Source organism: Melopsittacus undulatus, chromosome 3 (assembly GCF_012275295.1).
Source record: "Melopsittacus undulatus isolate bMelUnd1 chromosome 3, bMelUnd1.mat.Z, whole genome shotgun sequence".
Classification (NCBI taxonomy): Eukaryota; Metazoa; Chordata; class Aves; order Psittaciformes; family Psittaculidae; genus Melopsittacus; species Melopsittacus undulatus.
Window position 1 is genome coordinate 44514898 of NC_047529.1, and position 22399 is coordinate 44537296.

The following is a 22399-nucleotide window of genomic DNA, read 5'->3' on the forward strand; positions in this document are numbered from 1 at the left end:
TGCATTTTTTCTTACTCTAAGTAAAGAATATTTCAGTATTGTTGGCATATTATAGTGTGTTATAATTATAGTAAATTGCCTGTTTGTGAATCTGTAACTTTTAATGGCAGCTACTGTAATTAATTCCTTTTGTCACCTAATTACCACCAAGACAGTTAGTCTTAGCAGAAATACAATAAACATGTTAAATGTTATTAACCTTACATAGTAGAGATGCCAGAACTTTTATTCCTCATGTCATATCTATGTACAGATACTAATTTTTCTCATAAACACATTTGTGTTGAATCTGTCTGTAAAACAAGAGACATGTTGAATCTTGTGCATTTCCAATATTATTTTATCCTGACTAAGGATCAAATGGAAATGCTCTTCCTTATAATGCAGACATGTCCAGCAGGAATATTATACTCCTTGCAAGCCAACGAGGGAAACATTCTCAATTTTTGGGTCTCTTTTGCAGTAGTCAAGTTTATCTTACTTATTTAAAGGTAAAAGGGGAGGGGTTTCATCATCTTTTTTTCATAGCTTATAGAATGAGCAATAGGATTATCTGGATGGGAAAGTGAGAAGAAATGGTCTTAATCTATTAAGCAAAGCCTTTTCAAACTTTTATGTAATCAAAAGTTATCAAGCACTGCAGATATGGACTTTGAGGTCCATGTATATCTGGCATATCTGGCAGCTGGTCATTTCATCTTCCTGACTTGAGTTCCTCTGAATGTTCCTGCTAGATTTTATCTATGTATCTATGTATCTATGTATATATGTATATATGTATATAAACCTTATACTCTCATATACTGTCATAAATGTTATCTGAAGCAATTACATGGCATAAAATCTTCACAAAATCTTTATAGTTGATTATGTACATTTATTTGAAAAACTACCTAAATAATTATAAATGGCATATTGTATTGCAGGGTATCCTTGGCTCAGGATTTGCTTTAAAAGTGCAGGAACAGCATCGTCAGAAACACTTTGAGAAAAGAAGGAACCCAGCTGCCAGTCTAATTCAGGTAAATAAGAAATCGGTAAAAATACAATAGCAGGTTATTTAAACTACACATTGAAGCAGATTTTATTACTTCAGTTTGGAAAGTTTTGTGGAAATATCATTTAACAGGTTGGTTAGTTTCATGAAATAAGTTTGTTCAGTGATTTCCGTGTGTTAACAACGTAATTATTTATATAGCATTTATTTGAATGGTTTTTGCATTCTTCTATCCATGCTGGAGAAACCAAGTCAAGCATGTCAACTGCATGCCTGCAGTTAGGGAATTCCTTGGCAAAATAGAATTGATCCCTAAACAACCCAACTGACAGCACAGCACTCTTGCCTGTACTAAGCTACTTTTCATCTACTGCAGGGTTTAGAGTGCTCCAATGAGTTATATACTTGGTGAAAATAAAAAGTGTCCTGCCCAGGGAACTGCTTTCACTATTACTCAATTCTAAAGCTGGACATGTAGGTGCTAGCAATTCCAAAATGTCTGGAATTGTCTGAGATGGTTTTGGCTCCAAAACTGACAGATCAAAAACTGAGAAAGATTTTTTTTTAAGCGAAAGTGGCATATTTGATGAACTGCTGCTTTGACTGGGGTTTTTCCTTAAATTACAGTCCTAGAGAACATCCTCTAAAGAATGATTTTGCACCAACCTTCACTCTACTTGGTGCACTGAGAAAAAAAAAGGGGGAAATAATCTTACAGTGGCCTAGTTTATTTTCTTTGAACCCCAAGTGGTTTTTTATGCTGTTTTGTTTTTGTTTAAAATCTGAAATAATAAATCCAAGCAAAGAAACTGAGCATGATTCTATGAATATGCTAGAATTTCATGATAAGTTCAGGATAGATGCCAGGCCATCTTTGAAGTGCATTTTTTAAGTTAATAAATGTTTTCCATTATTCCTGTACAACTATTATTAAATACTAAATATTTGAGATTTAATATTTATTAGAATAATAGACATAAAGCCACTTCTTTTGTATCTATTGTACTGTAGAATGAATGTCTGGGATATTTTCTAACATATATTCTAATCTACTTCTTCCAATTTTGGTTGCCAGAGGAAACAGGATAGATTTAGATTTTTTGATGCAGCTCATCTTATTATTGTATGACAGTTCAACCAAAATATTAGACAGCATGCTAAATAGATTAAGATTAGCTAGCTGACTGATTTCAGAAAGTGACTCTCAATGGGCAAAATCATTGCAAAAAGAAGACATTTGTGGTGGGTTCACATGATGAAGCCTGTTCAGCATTTACGTGTTCATTTTCATGTTCACCGTTTTAAGTAACCTGGAAATTAATATAAAATTGCTGATGGAGATATTTGCCAATGACACAAGACCTGGCAGAATAGGAGAGGTGAGGGCAGGCACAAAGGGATGAACCCAAGGATGATCTGAGTGACTATACAGGGTGGAATAATTCTTACCAAAAGCCTTAATACACCAAAATACAAGCATTGATCTAGAAACAATTAAATCAATGTATTACAAGAGATGTCTGTCCTAGTATTAGTGTCTCTGAAAAAGATTTGCTGAAGGATGAGAAACACAGAGAGGAAAGAGTAGGAAAGAAGAGTCAAGAGCTTCATATAAGTTACCAGTATGTTACTCCAGCTGGTTTATTACAGTCCTTAGATACAAAACCAGGAAGGCAACAAGGAGAAGGCAGTTGATATTATCATTGTGTATTGTGATGCCGGTACTAACATGCTACATATGTACATGTACATATATGCTACATATAACTCAGCATCTAAAGTTTGTAAATGAGACTGGAAAACTGGAGGAAGTAAAGAAAACACTGGGGGAAAAAAATAGTCCAGGACTGGAGAAAATTTCATGTTCATAATGCAGGATGTGTGTGATCATTGTCTACTGTAACTGTGTCCAGACTTTTTTAAATTGTCTATTGTGGATATTGATAGTGAATTACCATAGAAATAGGCGTGCTATAGCTTATCAGGATAACATCTATTTTCTAATCAGTTACTCTGTAGAATTAATCTGTGCTAACTTCCCTGTTGCCATAGCTATACAGTCTGCTAAAGCCTTTACCTAACTTTAAAATAGCTAAGGTATCACTATAGAAAGCTGAAATGTTTCATGTTGAGATACTTTTCTCAATTTCTTTAGCTTGTAAGAAATATTCAGTGTGAGCATTATTTGAACATAAAAGTCCAGAGAGGAAGAACTACTGGAACCTATAGGACAGAAACATAAGAATTATCTCTGGCGATAAGCCAAACCCAAAGAATTTCAAATTTAAAATAATGAAGAGATCTTTGACAATGAGAATGTTGATCAATTTACAAAGTGACAGGTTCTCCACCTGTAGATAAAGACTAGATGTATTTCTGAGAGATGTGCAGTAGAAAAATACAGGAATGATATTTAGTAGATGACAATATACAGAAAGTGCAGATACTCAGTTAGTACAGATTAATATAGTTATGGTAACATCAGGGAACTTGTTCCAGTTTCCAGGACAAAGGATCTGTCAAACCATCTACATGCAGTTATAAATCTAAACTGTGAATGCATTTTCAATGATATGCTTTGGTCACTCTCCTTTGATATGATTTATTGTGTGTTCTTAAATATTTAGCACTGTTTCAAGCCACAGAGAACACTTGTCTTTTCTTCTAAATGCTTTTTGTCTGATATTCATTGTAATTTACTAAATGTATTATGGCACTTTCTTTACCTCAGACTGCAAGTTTGGGTGGATGCCCCTGTGCACTTGTCGCAGATAAATCACTGCAATGCTTTTTTGAGCACCTCTTTTTGCTGAATATCTTCTGGTGCTTTCACAAAACCAGAAACTCTTCTTTCACCATGTAATATGTACTGTGATTCACAACATTTTGGTAGGTTTTTACTGGTATTTCCCTAGTACACCTAATAGTGCACATCCCAGTCTGAGAAAAAATGCCCTCTGTCCATAACCAGTGTGGTGGCATTGTCACTTCATGTTCTTGGTTCCTTTGTGCTTTTCTATTGTTTCCCCACACCAGGCTTCTTGGCGGTTTTATTCTACTGACACCAGCCGAACAAACCTGACAGCCACCTGGCGATATTATGAAAGTATACTTCCTCCCCTCAGGCATGTATCAGTGCTATGAATGATAAAAGAAAGCCATGACTTGTATTGGTTACTAATCTGCTTTTCATTTTTTTTGTTTCATTCCCTGCTCCCTCTTGCCTTGTTTTTTTCTTTTTTACCATATATCCTGCACGTAGTGTGTATGGCGTAGTTATGCGGCTGATGAGAAATCGGTTTCCATTGCTACCTGGAAGCCTCATTTGAAGGCCTTGCATACCTGCAGCCCTACAAAGTAGGTACAAATATGGCAGCTGGTGCTGTCCTCAATGTGTGTTCAAGCTTATAGATAATTACTATTTGTCTGTTTCATCTTGTTTTGTCTTCTTAAGCCTTCTCATTAGAAATCTCAACTAACAAATCAGATCAATATTGTCTAGGAGCCTAGCACAGTGGGACAAATATAAATCATTGCCATTTGTTGAAGAAATATTCCTGAGCACAGGCATTATAAACATTTTCCCCCAAACTCATATATCAAGGTGAAGGTTTCACCCAGTTCCAAATTATCTCTAAGGAGGAAAATATTAAGTTTAATGCAGAGCTAGTTCCTTGATTTAATGCCATTTTTCTGCCTGTGCCTCTGTGTAAGGCTATAGCTGCAGACCTACCCTGCCAAGGGAAAAGAGCTTTGTAGTATTCTGCAGGTGAATGCACTGGGAAATTTGATCGTCTTCATCTTAACTTCAGATATATTCAGTATTTCCTTAGGGTGAATTATATTCTCAGTTACCCACACAGGCAGTAGAAGATGACTAAAAAGACCTGATGTCGCAGTTTGGCAGACAGGAAATATTTGATGTCCTAGTTTGGGTGAGAATTCACAGAGCACTGGCAGCTCAAGACTCTTAAATAATTCAGTAAAAGATTTACCAGAAGGTAGTAAGTTGGCTGATTCAGTAGGGGGCACAAATCAGGAAGTAAAAGCTGATAAAGATCAAAAAGGAGAGCACTAAGAGCCTTATGGGAAAGCTCTGATAAGAATCCTAACTGTTGTTATTGCAGACAGTGCAAGAGAATTAGTGGTTTCTCTCAAAGCTGGGTGATGAACATCCACATGACAGTAAAAAGGTAATCGTGTGCCAAAAAGCTCAGCCAAAAAGAGGTTTGGCTGGGTACCCAAAGCTGATCTTTGAATTTCAAAGAGTTGACAAGAACAGAGCCGTAAGTAATCCATTACCATAGCTGTAATCCCAAAATGCTCCAAACTAAAAGGAGCTTTTAGGTTAAAAATTACATGGAATATTGATTTTTGACAAATATGCAAACAAGTTGAAGGCAACATTGGTATTAAATTGATGGATATAAAATCACATAAATAATGAACCTGTGTCCCGCCTAAATACTCTAAAATATGACTGTCCCTCAAAAGTGCATCTGCTTGTTATTTTAAATAAGTGTATTGCTGTGCTATCCTAAAATTAAACCTTTTTATTTACCAGAGATAACTTTTTCTAATAAGAGCCTACAGCTTTCTGTTAAATGTGTGTCAGCAATGCATTTTGCCTAAGTGCTTTGCCAGCTCAGTCTGCAGTGGTATGTACTAAGCATGTTTTATGCATGTGTTAAAACAACTGAAAAGTTTCTTTTTCAGACGCATTGTAGTTATGAGTCTTGCCTGAATGTTTTTGTGGTTGCAATGTAATGTGTGTGTTGTACACTAACATACCCATTTGTGTTTACCATGTATCTAACATCATCTTTAACTAAGTAATGTGATTACTATCTGCATAACAAGTATGTTTTTCCCTCCCACACCCTGACCTGAAGAAAAGAACAAGGGGAAGCTTCTAGCAGGTTTGTAGTTTCTTTTATTTCTTTTACCTGTGCAATCGCTGCTTCTTAATGGCTTTTAGCTGTCTCAGGTTCTGTACAGTAGGTTCAATGAACTGTAACTGTAATTGTTAACTTCTAATCTAACAGATTAGAATCACAAAACCATATTTTTTAAACTTGTACCAATAGACTAATGCTGCTGAAATTTGCTTCTTTGTCACAGTTTTTGTATGGAAAAAATAGGCAAATTTTTATGTTTCTATACATGTTTTGACTTTAAGGGGGAGCTCAGTTCAAACAGTGGCAGTGTAGTGAGTGGAGCAGCCTCCCTAGACCCAGCTACTGGGCAAGGACATAGCCTCAGCTTTGGCATAAAATCAAAGCTTGTGGCTTTCAGGAATCTGTAACTTCTACTGGAATTTCGAGGCATATGGCTGAATTTGGCTTTGTGAACAAGCCCACCAGCCCTCTGTCGCAGGGGCAGGACCTCCCAGTGGAGCTGGTTTGGTATCACCTTAGCAAGGGTTCTGCCCTGCAGAAGCATACTGTCATTGTCTCTTAAAGAGTATTTTGGAGCACAGTGGGTAGGGGAACAGCACCACTGCAGAAGTTGACCTCCTCCCAGGTGCAGAGTTTGCACTCTCACATGGCCCTGATTGGGTGGGGGAGACATCCCGGCACCTCTCCTTAAATAAGCCCTAACACCCCGGCCAGGAGGGTAGGCGGGGTTTCTACCAGCCTGGGTGCCAGCTGCCTATAGCACACAGAGAATAGGACCGCAACAGGGCTATCCTCACTGGTAAGCCCTGGTGATGCATGTCCTAAGGCAGTAAAAGGAAATGCTGCTTTTTGCTATACTTGTAGCCCAAATGCTTAGGGACAGGAAAGGACTCAGTGGCTACAGGAGAAATTACGCTACCTCTGAAACTCATTAGCAGTGGGAGTCAGCAGGCATTCAACAGCCAGCACTTCAGTATCAGCAAGATCAGAGAACAGTGAGTTTACCCCCTGAGCAGAAAACAATGAAAAGCCAAGGCAAAAAATGGCAGTGACACAGCAACCCCCGAAATACATATGCCCCTGAGTTGTACTGTAGTTCACAAACTCTTCTGGGTTATTTACTCAAGGATGGAAAGTCTTCACATCAATTACCCATGATCTGTTCCACTTTCCAGGTTGCTCCTCTAGCACCTGACTCCATCCTTTTCCCTGATGTGCACATAACTATTGTTAATGTCACAGTAACTCAAGGGGACTGGAGTTGCTCTGAGATGTCCTTCATGAGCACTTCACCTACTCTGTCAGTGCTGTGACTTTTCATATACATTACCTCCATATGCTTGCTAGCAACGTATTGATCTCCTTAAATTATTACAGCCTGATCCAAACTATTTGCACTCACCAAAAGTATTTCCTACTCTTTCAACAGCAACATTTAAAATTGACTTCAGCTTTTTTAAAGGTGAGACTGAAGTTGGCAGTAAATGAGAACACTCCCAAAACAGTGATTTGTGCAGAAGGGAAAGGTTATTCCCAGTTATGCCTGCGAGCACTTAAAGAGAAATTTTCTCATAATAAGTAGATGCTATATGCAAGAAAACCCCAAATCCAAACCAAATCAGCTGTCAGAACTGTATTACATGCTCCATATTAGTGGTAACTGTTTTGGCTTTGAAAGTAGACAATTATTTAGTTAGATATTTTTCACTGTATTTTCACTGAATGGAAGGTGTGTGTCTTTCAGAAACTCTAAACCAATCTGTGCACTGTTGCAAATTAGTGTAGGTATAAAATTGAACTAGTTATCTTCTGAGATCCTGGTCTACAATAAAAACCCTACAGACCACTCAGTGCTTTTTAAAACAGTGGCTGTTTATTGTCTGATATATTGCTATATGTTTGTGTCATTGAATATACATGTGGTGTATGTGGTCTTTTGTGGTAAAAATGTATACATGAACTGCTGCAACATACTTTGAGATGACTGTCCTCGACTATTTTAACTTCTTTCTTACTGCAATGCTGATTGACTTGCATGGGATGCTATGTGAACTAAGTAAGCTGCTTCTTGTTTCACTCTTTAAATGAAGATGTGTTTGCACAAGTAGTGCATTGATTTGTTTTCTTTGATCTGTACTCCATTCTAACAACAGTAGAGAAAGCTTTCATTTACTTTAGGTAAAAGTTACTTATTTTCTTTTCTACCAAAATGACTTTTACACTTACAGAAATTAATTCTTGCATTTTGCCACATATAGGCCTACAGTTTTTCATTAGGTAACTAAATGTTGCTGTGCATTTGACTTGAGAGAGCTGTGCTTAGGAGTCTGTAGCTTCATATCAATTTTAAGTATGTATGCTGTATTACTCAAAATATTATATGAACATATCCTAATTAACCATTTATCAAAAGTAATGGTAGATAACTTCTCTGGTGTATCCACACTGTAAGCAAATCAGTTACTATAAATCAGTTCTAGAGATCTGCAAGTTATTTTGAAAAACCTGTGTGTTAAATTCTCCGTATCTACAAATGCACATACTGCATGCAAATAATGTTATTTCCGTTTAAATATACAATGTGGCTGAAATTCTTCCTGTGCAGGAAACTTGATCAAGACTGATGAATCTTACAACATCCTGAGAGCATAAGCAGTCTTAAGCTGTGTGTAGGACATGCATTGGGTGTCTGCGAAGGATGAACGTCACCCATCTAGTGTTAACTAGCAAACCTGAATATGAATTCCCTATTGAGACAGCTCTCTGGTTCAATAAGGAGTTTCACCAGTATAGGAGCTTCAGGGAAAAACTCATTCCTTCTCTGAGAGAAAGAAATAAATCATATTCTGGAATTCCCTCCACCTCCTTCCTATACTGTACCTGTTTCTGAAAGTATACTTAATGTAAAATCTCTGCATGCACCATATGAAAAAGAAAATGCCAATGATGCAGGATCTAACTTGAGGTGGAAAGCCTAACCCCTTACCTAGCAGTGGAATGCTTAGTAATATGGTCCTCTATCTCCCCTCACTCCTAGTAAGCTTTGTAGTAATAAAGAGAAGCTCTTCAGGATGTACACCCCTCGGAAACATAGGTATTCAGCATCCTGCCTATTCACATGATGTTTGAGAATGCCAGCTAACATCAGGTGCATGATTCATTTACTTCCCCTCCTTAGTGCTTTGAAATTCCTTACTTCTCCAAAGGAGGTGTCTTTCTTTATTTTTGAGTGCTTGTAATTCCCTTGTTGCTTGTTGCCTGCAATGACATTAATACAATGGCAATAATACCAGCTTTTTGAAACTCATCTGGTCGGACAATTGCAGTGCACAGCACGCTGACCTTTGCTGAAGCCTGGTTCCCCTTCTCTGCCTGAGACTTGAACTTTTGGAATGCATTACCCTGCAGAGATCTAAAACTGAGGTTGAATATTTGGGTAAAGACATTTCCCCAAGTCCAAGAGGATTTTTATAACCATGGCAGTTGTGTTCTTCATCTAATAATTAGTGAAGAATTTTAAGCTATAACAAGCTAGGCAATACCAAGTCAAAATGTGCAACTGTTGTTGAGAAGAATCCCCTTGGACGCAGCCCGTGGAAGCTGTCCCTGCATCCTGTGCTGGAAGGTAGAGGAATGCATGTGAAATCAACCATCTGCTTCAGCTGAATTCTGTGGAAATTGTGTCTCTTACCAAAAATGGTAATTCTTAGATGGATGGATCTTATGAGAAGAAATCCTTGATTTATAACTCATGCTTATTGCAATTTTTCTTACTTTTTAAAAATAACAGACAATAGAAGTACAATCTGATGATAGAAAATGGAGATTAAAAAAAATAGTTTCTCTTCATCTGGAAACTGTTTTGAAAAAGGAAAAAGTAAACAAGCCCCCAGAACTACATTTTTGTTTGACGATTGAACTTCATGGTCTTGAAATTGACATTATATCCTTGAAATTCTTGTTATTACTCATTGAAGGTATGAGGTATAAGGTTACCTTTCTTGGGTTCATGGTCCTATCATGAGCCTGGTGGAGAAGTCTTGAAAGTTTGAACTTCAGGTCTCACTGTTCTATCCCTTGCATTTGCATTTATTCAAATTATCTTAATTTCAGTGAAGGCATCTGTAAGCTTGGTAAGAATCAATATCTGTATTTATTGGAAGTTAACTGCCGAAAATGGGCATGTACGTTTGCTTGCTGCTTGCCATGGGTGATATTGACAGTTTTAGCTTCTGTCTTGACTCGAAATCCAAAGCATTCTCTCTCACCCTCCAGTTACTTTTGATTCATTCCAATTTCTTCCTATTCCCATTTCCACCAACCAGCTCACTACAAAAAGCTGGGAAACAAATTGTAAATTGTGGGTAGCAGCAAGCAGTAGTGCTGCAGGTCTGAGGCTGAAGCAGAGCAGAAGATAAACTTGACCAGAAATAGAGGAAGGTGGAAAGGTAAAAAGGGGAGGGAGGAAAAGAGATGCTCAGATAACCAAAAATTATAGTAAGATGGTCCATGGAAGACAGACAGAGCTGTGAGTACGGGAGAGAAAAACAAAGCTTCGTACGCATTTACCAATTGCAGCAAAGTCTTAGCAATTCCAGTCATTTGGACCGGCTGTGAAGGGTTCGTTCCCTCTTCAGTGAAGCTACAGTGACCTCTAGTGTCCATAAACACCTCTTCCTTCATAAATCGCAGGTGGAAAAGACAGAATTTAAAAAGGAAGTAAGAACTAGAAAGCCCTTTGCTATCCCAGTGAAGTGAATGGCTCATGCTTGTACTGACAGGAGGAATGAGTGACAGGAGGAATGAGTGGTAAGATCCAACAACTGACATTACATTTCCAGAAGGCAAACAAAAAAGAAAAGTCACTCGCTTTTTTCCCACCAAACCTTAGTATGAGAAATGATGGACAGACACATGTCTAAAGAAATGTAGAGATGGCTGGAGGCAGCTGTGGTTCTCTCGGGTCCTTGTCATTGAGGCCTAATTCAGGAACTTGTGTAATTTCATTTTCCTGATTCTTTCTCATGTTTTTTGTCTTTTGGACCAAAATTCAACTTAAAGCTTGGAAGTACTTACATTTCCAATGTCCGTTATCATGTTACATTAATTCAGGGGATTTCCTTTGAATATTATATAAAAAGAGAGGAGAAAGGGAGAGAGAGGAAAATAAAATGGGCTACATCCTGCAAGAGGTGAAGGATTTTTAGCACAGTGCTAATCTAACTGGCATTTAAAAGAAAGTAAAAGGTCCTAAAGGCTTCAGTGGCTACTGATTTAAGTGCAGAATATCCAAGGATGCTTGAAAGGGAACAAAATTATCTCCATTCTGGTGTATCTCTAACACTAATTATTCTTTCATGCTCTGTTATTTATCACATATAGAAGAACCCCATGAATATGTTGGTCAACAGCTTTCTTCTCCCAGGCATGAATTCTCCATTGCTGCAAGTCATACAATTCATGCCTGCACTGAGCAGGACCCAGTGACTTCAGGAACATTTCCCACCAGTCTCAAAATAGGAACAGGGATCCATGAAGCAAAGAACTGGTATGACCAGTGTCTGGAGAAACTCTCAAGATGCAAAATAGTTTCCAAACCATGCTTTCCTCAGGGGCTGCGTTTCTTGTCATGATGCAGCATCCTCCGCATGGACCCTTGGCATGCCATTACATTGCCATTGCTACAAAGAAGATCTTTTTTATTTTCAAGTATGAGGTCTGCATTTTAAATTAATATTTTCATTCTCAGTGTTGCACTTTTGAGACATGTCTGTAGTACAGATGAAGTGTCTACTGTTCCTTTCACCATTGCCTCATTGCTTTGATTTGGAGAACTAAAGATATTCAGGTTAAGTAGCCATTGTGTACCATTCAGCTTTTATAACTGAAATAACCGTGTGTACAAATCATTTAAAAGCAGCCATTACTTTAATTAGTACAAATTAATTGACAGACAAACATGTGTGCTTTTTTCTTGTTTTGTTTTGTTTTTACTTTTATTTTGGAGGTAATGGGATTATAAAAAATATGATCTATACTGATCAGTTTTATGGCTGTTTTACCGATTTTTCCTTTCATTTTAATTAGTGCATCAGGAAGAGAGCTGTCCAGAAACTTTTTTTACTCTAAGATATGTAAACCAAAAAGAAAACTCTGATTTCATGCTTCAATATTAAATACATTTTGAGCTGTAAGAGGAGTTAAAAAAAAAAAAAGCACAAGGGACACATGCCTAGGAATAATATCTATAATAAAAAGTCCATTTTGATTCTCTTGCTCATGCTGTATAATATGACAATGCAATAATGTGGTTAATAAATATTTTACGGCTTATATTTTTATTAAGTTGTACAATGCAAAAGATTCCTGAGCTGAAATGTAATTCAGTCTTGAAATCTATTTTGTATTGAAAATTAAATTTTAGAAGTCACTTTTCTTTCAAATAGTAGGTTCTGTGGGTCTTTTGTATTGCATCTGCAACAGCACACAGTACTGCAGGTCTGGATAACAATTTGCAATGGAAACAGATGACATTTCCAGTACGAAGATGTGTTTATTTCAACAATTGCTTACTTTGGGGGAGGGAATAAGGAGATTACATTCAGAAATTATAGTAAAGGTATTCTTTCAAGTGATTCAACATGCCATATAGAAATACATTTATCTAATAATCTTTCTACTGATGTGCTCACTTTTTGGCATTCTTGAAAATTATCTCATTATCAGCTCCCTAGCATGTGCTTTGCCTGCTACAAACTGCATCCTTTCTGCTCTCAGTGATGTGTGTACTCAGAATAAAATGCTATGCTATGCTATGCTGTGCATGGACAAAGATACCTGATTATCTCAACATTTCACAACCACAGAAGTTTATAACTACTTTCCATTTCATATAATTATGTATTAACACTGTATTTTCAGAGTGTTAGTAGTAGGCTAGATACCTAAGAACCACACAGTCCACATTAACCTTAGTTGATGAGCTGCAGAGTTCATTTCTGTTGAAAACATCTTATGGACATGCTGAAGTTAAATGCAAAGGCTTTGGGAGTACTAGAAAGTGTCTTAATTTCAAATACAATTATAATTTGGAGGTAGACAGTCTTTGCTATATGTGTTTTAAAAGCACCCTAAAGCCTGTGTCAGAGCAGTAGTACTGCAAGACCCAGCAACCTGCTCTAGAGGAAGGTGTGCCTCCCCTGCATGGCAGGAGCATTAGATCTGAATGATCTCTAAGGTCCCTTCCAATCCAAACCATTCTATGATTCTATGAACATCATACCATGAGCAGCTACTGCATTGCTCCCTGTTGTATCTGTATCATCTCTCCTGTTGTAAGAACAGGACTACTAATCAAGCCGACCATTCCCTTGTACAGGTGATTGAACTTAACCTTGTAGCTAAAACAATATTTCCAAACCTTGCTATCAGACTTCCTTTCTGTTTCCCCTTTGAGCCTTCTGCTACAGGAAGAGACAAACAAAGGCAAAAATGTTAAATGATGAAAAAGAATAAACAGAAAGTCATGGAGATCACAGGATGTTCATTAGATATGTTTGAACATGAACAAAGGTAATCTAAGCACTAGGAAGTAGATAATCTACATATCCACAGGAGGGAAAAAAAACAGCTTAGAATTGACCAGCTGTAAGACCACAGGGCCACCACTGAGCCAGGCCAGCAGTCACAGTCATGAGCTTGTCTGGGCTCCTGTACCTGTCTTAAAGTGCCTGTCCAATATCACCTGCAGGCAGTCAGTGCACACCTTAATTCCCTGCAATGACTCTAGTGAGTGCATATTGTATCATTACACTTCCATTAGTCAGTCATCACGCTGTTTCTTGGCTGTTTTGTTAATTTGGTTTTGTCTTGTCCAAGTGCTGTAACAAGGAATTCTGGATATGGGAGATGACTAACAATGCACATGAAATGCTGGAAGTGCCACATCTTGAAAAAGCATGAATATACTAACCGTATTTTTGCCTGCTTAAAAAAAAAAAAAAAACAAAAACTAAACAATACTACATGGCATGCAGTAATAGAATACATTTTGTTCTTGTTTATTTGAAGAGATGGCCAGAAATGCACTGAGCCGGCCTAAGATGGAAATAAATCTATTTAAAATTTAAGGAATAGAAATAAGAGATCTTGAGATTAATCTATAAAAATTGGGTGAAACATGTGAATTTTAATTTCATTTATAAGGTTATTCTGTACTGTAATATAGACTGCCATTGAAAATACTTCTATCAAAAAACAATTAGATCAAATCAGTTTCATTCACAAATGAAATACATTCAATCAAAAGTGTGTAAGAAACAGATTTGTACTATTAAGAATTTTTAGAAATTATTTTTTATTATCATGCAATAGAAAAAAGAAATGGAGTGCAGGAACCATGAAATAAAATGTATTTCTCTCCTTCACAGTCAAAAGCTAAGTTTTAAGGAACGGGTCCGGATGGCCAGCCCACGAGGTCAGAGTATAAAGAACAGGCAGTCTTCAGTTGGAGATCGCCGGTCACCAAGTGCTGACATTGCCACTGAAGGCAGCCCAACCAAAGTCCAGAAGAGCTGGAGCTTCAATGACCGAACACGCTTCAGGCCCTCACTGCGGCTGAAGAGCTCGCAGCCCAAACCCGTGGTTGATGGTAGGAGTTTTCATGCCCCTTTTGCGATTGCGCACTGCTCCCAGCCTGCTGACGCTCTTGCACACCCGCACTGTGAACACAACACATTTCTGTAATGCAGAAGGAATTTCTGTCTGGGGTCAGAGACACATAGCCTTCTTCAAAGAGCATGCCAATGGGATTATTCACTCTTGTGTCAGTGGTGCATAGAGAGCAATGGGTGGAAAAGAGGGTCACTACTGAAAATTGCAGGTGGACTAAGAGCATCCCATGGATTTGGGTGCAGCAGCTCTGCACCTCTCCCATCGCTGGGCGCAGCTGCTCTCCAAACCTGCTGCCTCTGCACCAGGGCCAGCACTGCACTGTCTGTACCTGTGCCAGCAGACATCACCCCTTTTACAGCACCCCCTCAGGCAGGGGAGCTTTCTGAGGAGCTGGAAAGTGCCCTTTTACCTACACTGGGTTTACAATTGTCAGCCACCAAGAGATATACAACTGGGTGCTTTAAGTTTTATGGGGATGTATCCAGTTCGTTAAGGCAGGTGTCTTCAGCAAGTACAACAAGCATTATTGCTTTTATGTATTGCTTTCTAAAGGGTATTTTAAATGTAGGAAGGACTTCTACCATTGAAGAAGTGGATCTCTGTGAAAATGGCTTGCTGAGAGTGTAGCAGGCAAGACCATAGTCTTTCCTGCCCTCTGCCTCCCATGCTGCCCCTCTACTCTTCACTGGCTAAGGCTCTCTCTCTCATTAAACTAGCCAGTGCTCAGGCAAACTTCCCCTGACAGGCAGTAGTCAAGCGTTCTGGATGAGCCTGTCTCCTGTAAGGGACAGGTCCTGAGCTGAAAGGTGCACTCACACAATTCTGGAGGTACTGCTGCCTCAGTGACTTTGGTTTCTCCATTCACATTTTTCCCAACTTACAAGTGATATGTTCTTTCTTGTGAGGCCCCCAGGGAGAAAAATAAGGGAAACAAACTGATCAGTTATAACAGGAGGCAGTGACCCTGACTGTTTGGGAAAGGTACAACTTAAATAATTTGATCCAAGTAAAGAGATGTAACTTTAAACAGTTTCTACTATGGCAGTCATCCATGATACATCCAACAACTGTGGTAAAACTAATTAGGCAGAAGTGCAATTTTGGTGTCTGCTTCCTTTTAAACAACGTATATTATTACAGACATGTACTTTGCAAAATACTCATTGAACTGAAATGCCCCATCCTTCAGATGAGGACATCCTACACCACACATCTCTTCAGGAAAAGCCTGGGTAAATAAACATTTCCTGGAGGACAAACAAGGCAAACCAACAGTGTTTGCTAAGGTCATCATTCCAGGCTATCCCTCCCCTGCGGAGACCTGTCAGATGCACAGATCCTGACTTTGGCTGGGTTACAATGAGCTATTAGGGTGTACCAGCCACCAGGCTGCTGTCCGGGTTGCTCACAACTCCTCACTCCATTCTGTGGCACAGGCCCTGGCTCATGTCCCACAGCAGCTGCAGCACAGGGGCTGTGTGATGCTGACCTGTGTCTCAAACTGACTTGGAGTTGGGACAGGGCCACTTGCTGCACAGTGGGAAGTGAGAAATGGTCTAGGTATTGGAGTGGGGTCAAAACACCCTGTCTAAACTTAGGCTTCCTATGTAATCACTTACATAGCACAAGTATCTCCCCAAAACCACGTCAGAAGTGATTTCATAGGTTAAACCCCTGTAACTCACAGTGTGCCTGGAAGTGACCAAGAAGAGAGTAATTTGTTGAGCACACTCCCTGGGTATCAGCAGCTCACTGCTGCCCCAACCCTGCAGCCCGCACCTCACTCAAGCATCCGTTTAGTTTTTCATCAGCCCATTTCTCACAGAAACATTTCCTCAGCTTGTCCTCTGTTTTGGCCTGCACATACTGTCATTAATAGCAATGATCTGCACAAGATAATGTTCCCTTTTATTCTCTCCCATTCATGGAAAAGAGAGCATAAACGGCACCTTGGGTATATCTGTAGATCAAAGATAATAACAACAACAGAGCGTTCATTGCTGTGCGCAAACCCTGAAAGATCTTCCCGCTCCTCAGGGCGAGCACAGCCTGTTTCCTGGTCAGCGGTTTCCAGCTACTCTTCCACCCTTATGAACTGGGGCCAACAGATACGACCAATTTCTCATCTGTGGCAGAAGGAACAGCTTCCATTGTCTCCAGCTTTTAGGCAAATGCCAAGTTTCCACTCTGGGACCTGATCCAGCTACTTCTAGGAGTGGTATCATCAGAGAGATGTCCACTGTGCTCACTGCTGAGAGGCAGCTCCCTGCTGCCTTACTGATCCGCTGCTAGAAAAGTTAGGCACTACCAACCTTGATTTCTTTTGTGTGTGTATATGTTACCAATTTCATAGTTTGATATTCTTTCTGCATTTGACAGCTCAATGAAAAGCATCTGGAGATGTGTTTAGAACATCTAGCACTTTCCACTGGATGAAAATACAGTATTTGCAGCATTTTATTAATATCTCTCAGTTTTCAGGTCCTCCAGTTTCCTCCTTGAGGAATTCTCTGTCCAAAACATTAATTATTTTGGTGGGCTGATCTTCAAGCCAAACTAGAAACCGACCCTTTCTGGATGAAAGTCTGGACAAAAATACCCTTGAATATTTGGTCCTTCTGGCGATTCTTATGTCTCTATAGCATGTTTGTGGGGAAAAGAGATTGCACTTGCAATAGATGTTTTGGATAGTGGCAGTATAGTCCTGGGTACCCAGTCCAGTGTCTAGACTTTATATAAGTGATCTCATGAAAAAATAATGAACTCTCACTGTGAATTTCCCCTTCCAAAAGAGAAGATGCTCAGGTACTTGCTTGATTTTTGCTTCACTGTATGGGATTTGGGGTTGTAAATGATCTTCCATTACCAGAGGCAGAGAAGGAACTCTGCTGTGAGTTCCTCCTCTGTGAGGTGCACTGGACTGTATGCAAAAATAAAGCAAAGAAGCAAACAGAGAAGAAGAGGATTCAGAAAGGAAGAGAAATTGTTAGCACCCAAGGATGATCTAAGGCACATGGTCAACATAGCAAGCTTGTGGGGTTAACTGAGTTCTGATAAAGGACATGGGTGGAATCTGGGCCAAAACCATCAGAAAAAGACTGCTGGAAAAACTAAACATTAGTAATTAGAAACTGTCCTGTAAAGGGAAATTTCTAATACAGACAGAAGCTTATGGAGGCAGCTTAGAGGCTAACATTATTGAAAATGTAGTAGCCTTTCTCTTAGGCTATCCAGTAACAAAAGCTTACTAACACTACTCTGCTGCATATTAAAACCCTAGAAGGATAGCTTCTTGGCTGCTAGCAAAACACTTAAGCTGGCCACAGGTATCTCCCAGAAGGATTTTGGCACAGCAGCCTTAGAACAATATGATCAAAACTGCTCCACAAAAGGCTTTATTTGTGGGTAGCAACAGTCCTCTGAAACTGCCTATAAACCATTTATTGCTATTGCCAAAGTGGGCCTGGCAACAGCAACAATTATTTCAGCTACATATGTGCACTTGTAAAATGGAATCCAAACCTGAGAGAGCTTTGATGGCTGGAGAGGTCTTTGATGGTATGGCTGCAGATGCTCTCCAGAGCACTTAACAGCAGTGCAGGGGAGTGAAATTGAGTATATAATTTGATTTTAAATACATGTCTGGTCTCTGGTGACATATGGATCACAACTGCCAAAACTCTTGTTAAAGAGGGGACACTGCACAGATTACTAAGGTGCCAGGATGCTTTTTTTCCAGTCCTTGTTATCAGTGTAAAGGGGAATTATCAGGACCAAGCAGATCAAAGGGAAATCTCCACCAACCAAGAACAGTAAACAGTGAATCTTAAGAAAGCACATAAGGATATGAGAATTGTATAGGCTCATGCAAGAGCCGACGCCAAGGGGTGCCATGTCACACAGGTGGAGATGCTGCCTGACTTCAGAGTGGCACACAGACACCCCCATACCTGTACACAAAGTGAGCCAAGAGCCACTTCTGCCCCCAAAGCCTCCTCGTGAAGTACAGCTTGTGTCCCTTCACCAAAACCAGGGAAACTGCAGCCAAACTGCCCATGAGGAGCTGCCTTTAGCATGTGACAATATCCACTGGCAGGGGTCAAACCCATGTCAGAGTCTGTGCAAGCAATTAAATAGTATAGGTGATCTCATGCCATTGCTTTAAGGCACTGTGCCCATGCTTCACTGTATTTAGTGTAGATCCAGCCACAGAGACTCACCTCACAAAATCTCTCTTTTTCAGACACTGGTGTTCCTGCCCTGGTGTTCTATTGCTTGTCTTTTCTGAGGAACAGAACCTTTTCTGCTTAAATCATGCTCCACTCTTGCAGCACGACAGCTGAAATCATGAACTTATGTTGTGGATGCAGTTCTCAGTGAGGGGCAAAAATGCCCTATTATACTTGTTTTCTACCATCCCATGCTTCTAAGCCTCTGCATGAGTTATTGTGCCTTTACTGTAACCTAGAGACATAGTGTGGCTTTTTGAATCAAAAATGTTCAGCACTGGAGATATTACCAGTATATTCCATTTGATTAATTAAAAAGAACTCTCTAAGGAAATATTTGATTTCTTGCACCATCCCTGGATATGATAGGCTCACACGACCTTTAGCCTTTCATTCCCTACAGAGTACTTGCACAAGGTCTTCAGGGTAGAGTATAAGAGCCATGGAAAGAATACAACAATGCATTTCAGCCCCCATGTCCTCAGTTACTACCATGTAATTTTTGTATTGCAAAAATGACAGGTTTTCTTTTCAGTAACACAAATATCTTGACCTTGTGTAAGTTTCATTGATGTGGCAAAGGTCCTGAGATTTCTTGCTGTAACATTTTGATTAGCTTAAATTTGCTGATTCAAATGAAACTGAAGAGTGTCAGAACAGAGCTGCTCAATTTGTATAAACCCCACATGATGGGACTAAATAACATTTTATTAGCTATATATTGATTTGTGTTATGCAACAGATTTATTTTCTTGTGATTGTTTAACTCAATGATACAGCTCTCATTTATTACCCTTGCCACTGTAATTAATCAAGAAGATCTGACATTCTGATCTAAGCTCCAAAGAAATTTTTTCTTTTTTTTATAACCAAATACAGGCCAGTGGTTTTGAGGCATTATTTTAGTTTATCCCAACCCAAGTCCTGGACATATGAGTCCATAATTTGAACTCTCTGTTTATGATATGTCTTGAGGAACTTGCTGTGCACCATTGCTAACTGGACCAAGTGCTTACTCAGTGGTCACAGGTGAATGATTAGCAAGCTCACCTCTTTGAGGGACTGCAGCAGACCACACAACACAGAAGTATGATTTGTATGCATTTCAGATAAAATAACAGAGATACATATCTAAAAAGTCACTCAAATCATACATTTAGAGTAACCTAGAATTTTACTTTCTCAGTCTTCTCACATGACCATCTAAACTTGTTGGGTAATGTGCCATTAATTATAATAAGATCAGCTGTTTTAACTGCAGAATTATTGTGCATATAATGAATTGGTTTTAAAAAGTCTCCTGGATCTTCATCTCATCACTCAAAAGGAAAAGGACTCCTTTTTAATTAAGCAGTGGGAGCTGTTCCATGAATTTCCAGTGCTGAAATTTTTTGAGAAGTTAAATAATAACTGAAGATAATTGAGAGCTGTTAGAAAGGAATGCTAGAATTTTATATATTTGGAACTTGCCTGCATTATATGATAGCTGATATAAATTAGGTTTCTGACCTTAAAAATTGTACTTACAAAGAAAAGAGACTAGATAATTATACCCATAATATGTAGAAGCTTCCCACCAATCCTGTCTTCCATTTTGGCTAAATCTGAGATTTTTAGAAATGCTTTCACATATAAAATATTGTTAGTGATATTCTGCTTCGTACTGTACTGGAGCTCCTGAATTCAGTTCTGATGTCCTCTTCTCTTCCTTACCCAGAAAGTTTTGCCATTTTTAGGGGAAAGTCAAGGAAGAAAAGAAGGCTATGAAGAGAGCACTGCTGCACTCCCCATAGGTACTGCCTGCAGGGTGGAGGCCCAGGTCAGGCAGAAGAGAAAGGGAGCTCCTTCAAGCTCATGCAGAAGTACTCTTCCTTCCAGGAGGCACCAGTTTCATTCCTTTCCTGAGAACATGCTTTACAGCATGGAAATGGCAACCATTTCTTAAAAGCTTCCTGTAAATAATGTTTTCAAATGTTATCATCCTTATTTCCTCTTTCTTAATTTTGGCACTTGAATACTGTTGTGTACTACCAGGGATTTTTGTGTCATTTTGTAGGCAAATATTAAGCATATAACAAGAAGAGCATGTCATGGAATTTTACTTGTTCCACCTCCTTCCTTCTTTCACAATTAGAAGAAAATGACTTCTTTGTTTGTTGGGTTTTGTTGGATTTTTTAGGAAACAAATACACTCTCTTGGGCCCACTTTCTCTGGCCTTTGCTCTGGAAAGCATGTAAACATAAGCTGTTGCCTTTCCCTTTTCGAGGGAGCTTTGGGTGTTCTTATCATGAAGTATGTGATTAAGTTCCATCCCAATTAGTGTTGCCTTTTACAGATGATTTTTTCTATTGAGCTTAGCAAGCAGTCACAGTAAAAAGGCTTATGGAAGGAACTCTTTACTGAAAGAGAGTCAGGTTGTTGATGTTTTAAAGCAAAGGCAAATTTGAAAGAAAAACACTTCTAGAGATAGTGAAAAGAATCTGTATTCATGGTTCAATAAATAGGAAAATAATGAAAGCTTATGAAGAGGTGAGAAGTTTCATGAAACAAATTTAAACAAACGCATTAGGCTGAGAAACATTTTATTTTGATAAAGGGAAATTGCTTGAATTGTATTACCATAAACCATGAAGATTTTTGTACCTAGAGTATTTTTTGAGGGGAAAAAGTAACAGAGATTTTGTGAAAAAATCTCTGCATTGTGACATTTGTGGAAATGCTACAAGATATGAACATGTTATCTCATTTGTTTAGAAAATGTAGGCTAAATCACTGACTCACAGCAAATGCTCAGGGTGAAGGAAGGTACTTCAATGGCAGTGTAAAGCTGAGTGAAATGCACCTATCTTTTAAGCATCCTAGGGATTACCTAGAGCAGCATAACAGAGGCTCTACATTGCCTGCAGAAGGGGCTGAAAGAACAGAATAATGAGAGTCTTAAGCTGCCAGCTTTGCTTGTTGAACAAGAGGGGCCACCTGAGCCCAGTAGCCATTTCAGAGTAAGGCAGTTTGGAGTCTAACTTTAAAGCAGCTGTCTGGGCACCCCTCCTGCAGCAGGCCTATGCAGCGGTACCTCCCACAGGCACAACCTCTCATCCAAAAAGCTGGAATTTATGTCTACTTTTACTTGCCCAGAAATTTGATGCACTGAATTCTCCACTCATTTTTTCTGGCCACTCATGCGCCAGGGAACTTTGGAGATGAGTGTGCCACGCTGGGGTGCTCTGCACTGCTGCCTGGGCACCAGGAGCAACTCTGTGCATGGATGAAGCTGCTAGAGGGGGTAGAGAACGTGCTGTGGACCTGCACAATGAATTGCTTGGACTTCAGTTCCCAGGCTGAACTCTGGATTTTGAATGACAGTTATAAACTATGACTTGATATAATTCAGCACCTGTGAAAATTAGGCCACCATCCATTTTTCACCTTGAGTCATGCATTACAGTGAAAATCAGACTTTTTTTCCAAATAATTTTTTTACCAAGTTGACACAACACTGTGCTGTAACATGAATAATTGAGAGTTATATGCAGTCTGTCATCTTCAGGCACCTATTTAGGTTTTGCCATGGCTGAAAGGTGGGTACTCAGCCTCAGCAGAA

The 22399-nt window shown here is 39.1% G+C and overlaps 1 protein-coding gene across 6 annotated transcripts in view; it reads left to right on the forward strand.

The window, feature by feature from the left end:
- The window catches only part of KCNQ5 (potassium voltage-gated channel subfamily Q member 5), a 271782-nt gene that overhangs the window by 234865 nt on the left and 14518 nt on the right, over nucleotides 1-22399 (forward strand). Inside the window, exons 7-11 of one of the 6 annotated variants that reach the window (XM_034060643.1) lie at nucleotides 927-1022; nucleotides 4260-4354; nucleotides 5890-5916; nucleotides 8933-8989; nucleotides 14325-14545. In XM_034060643.1, coding sequence (XP_033916534.1) covers nucleotides 927-1022; nucleotides 4260-4354; nucleotides 5890-5916; nucleotides 8933-8989; nucleotides 14325-14545 — 496 coding nt within the window. Of the gene's footprint in view, nucleotides 1-926; nucleotides 1023-4033; nucleotides 4123-4259; nucleotides 4355-5889; nucleotides 5917-8932; nucleotides 8990-14324; nucleotides 14546-21208; nucleotides 21213-22399 lie in introns of all 6 variants that reach the window. The other 5 variants (XM_005153167.3, XM_034060644.1, XM_034060647.1 and 2 more) reach the window with 5 other exon arrangements.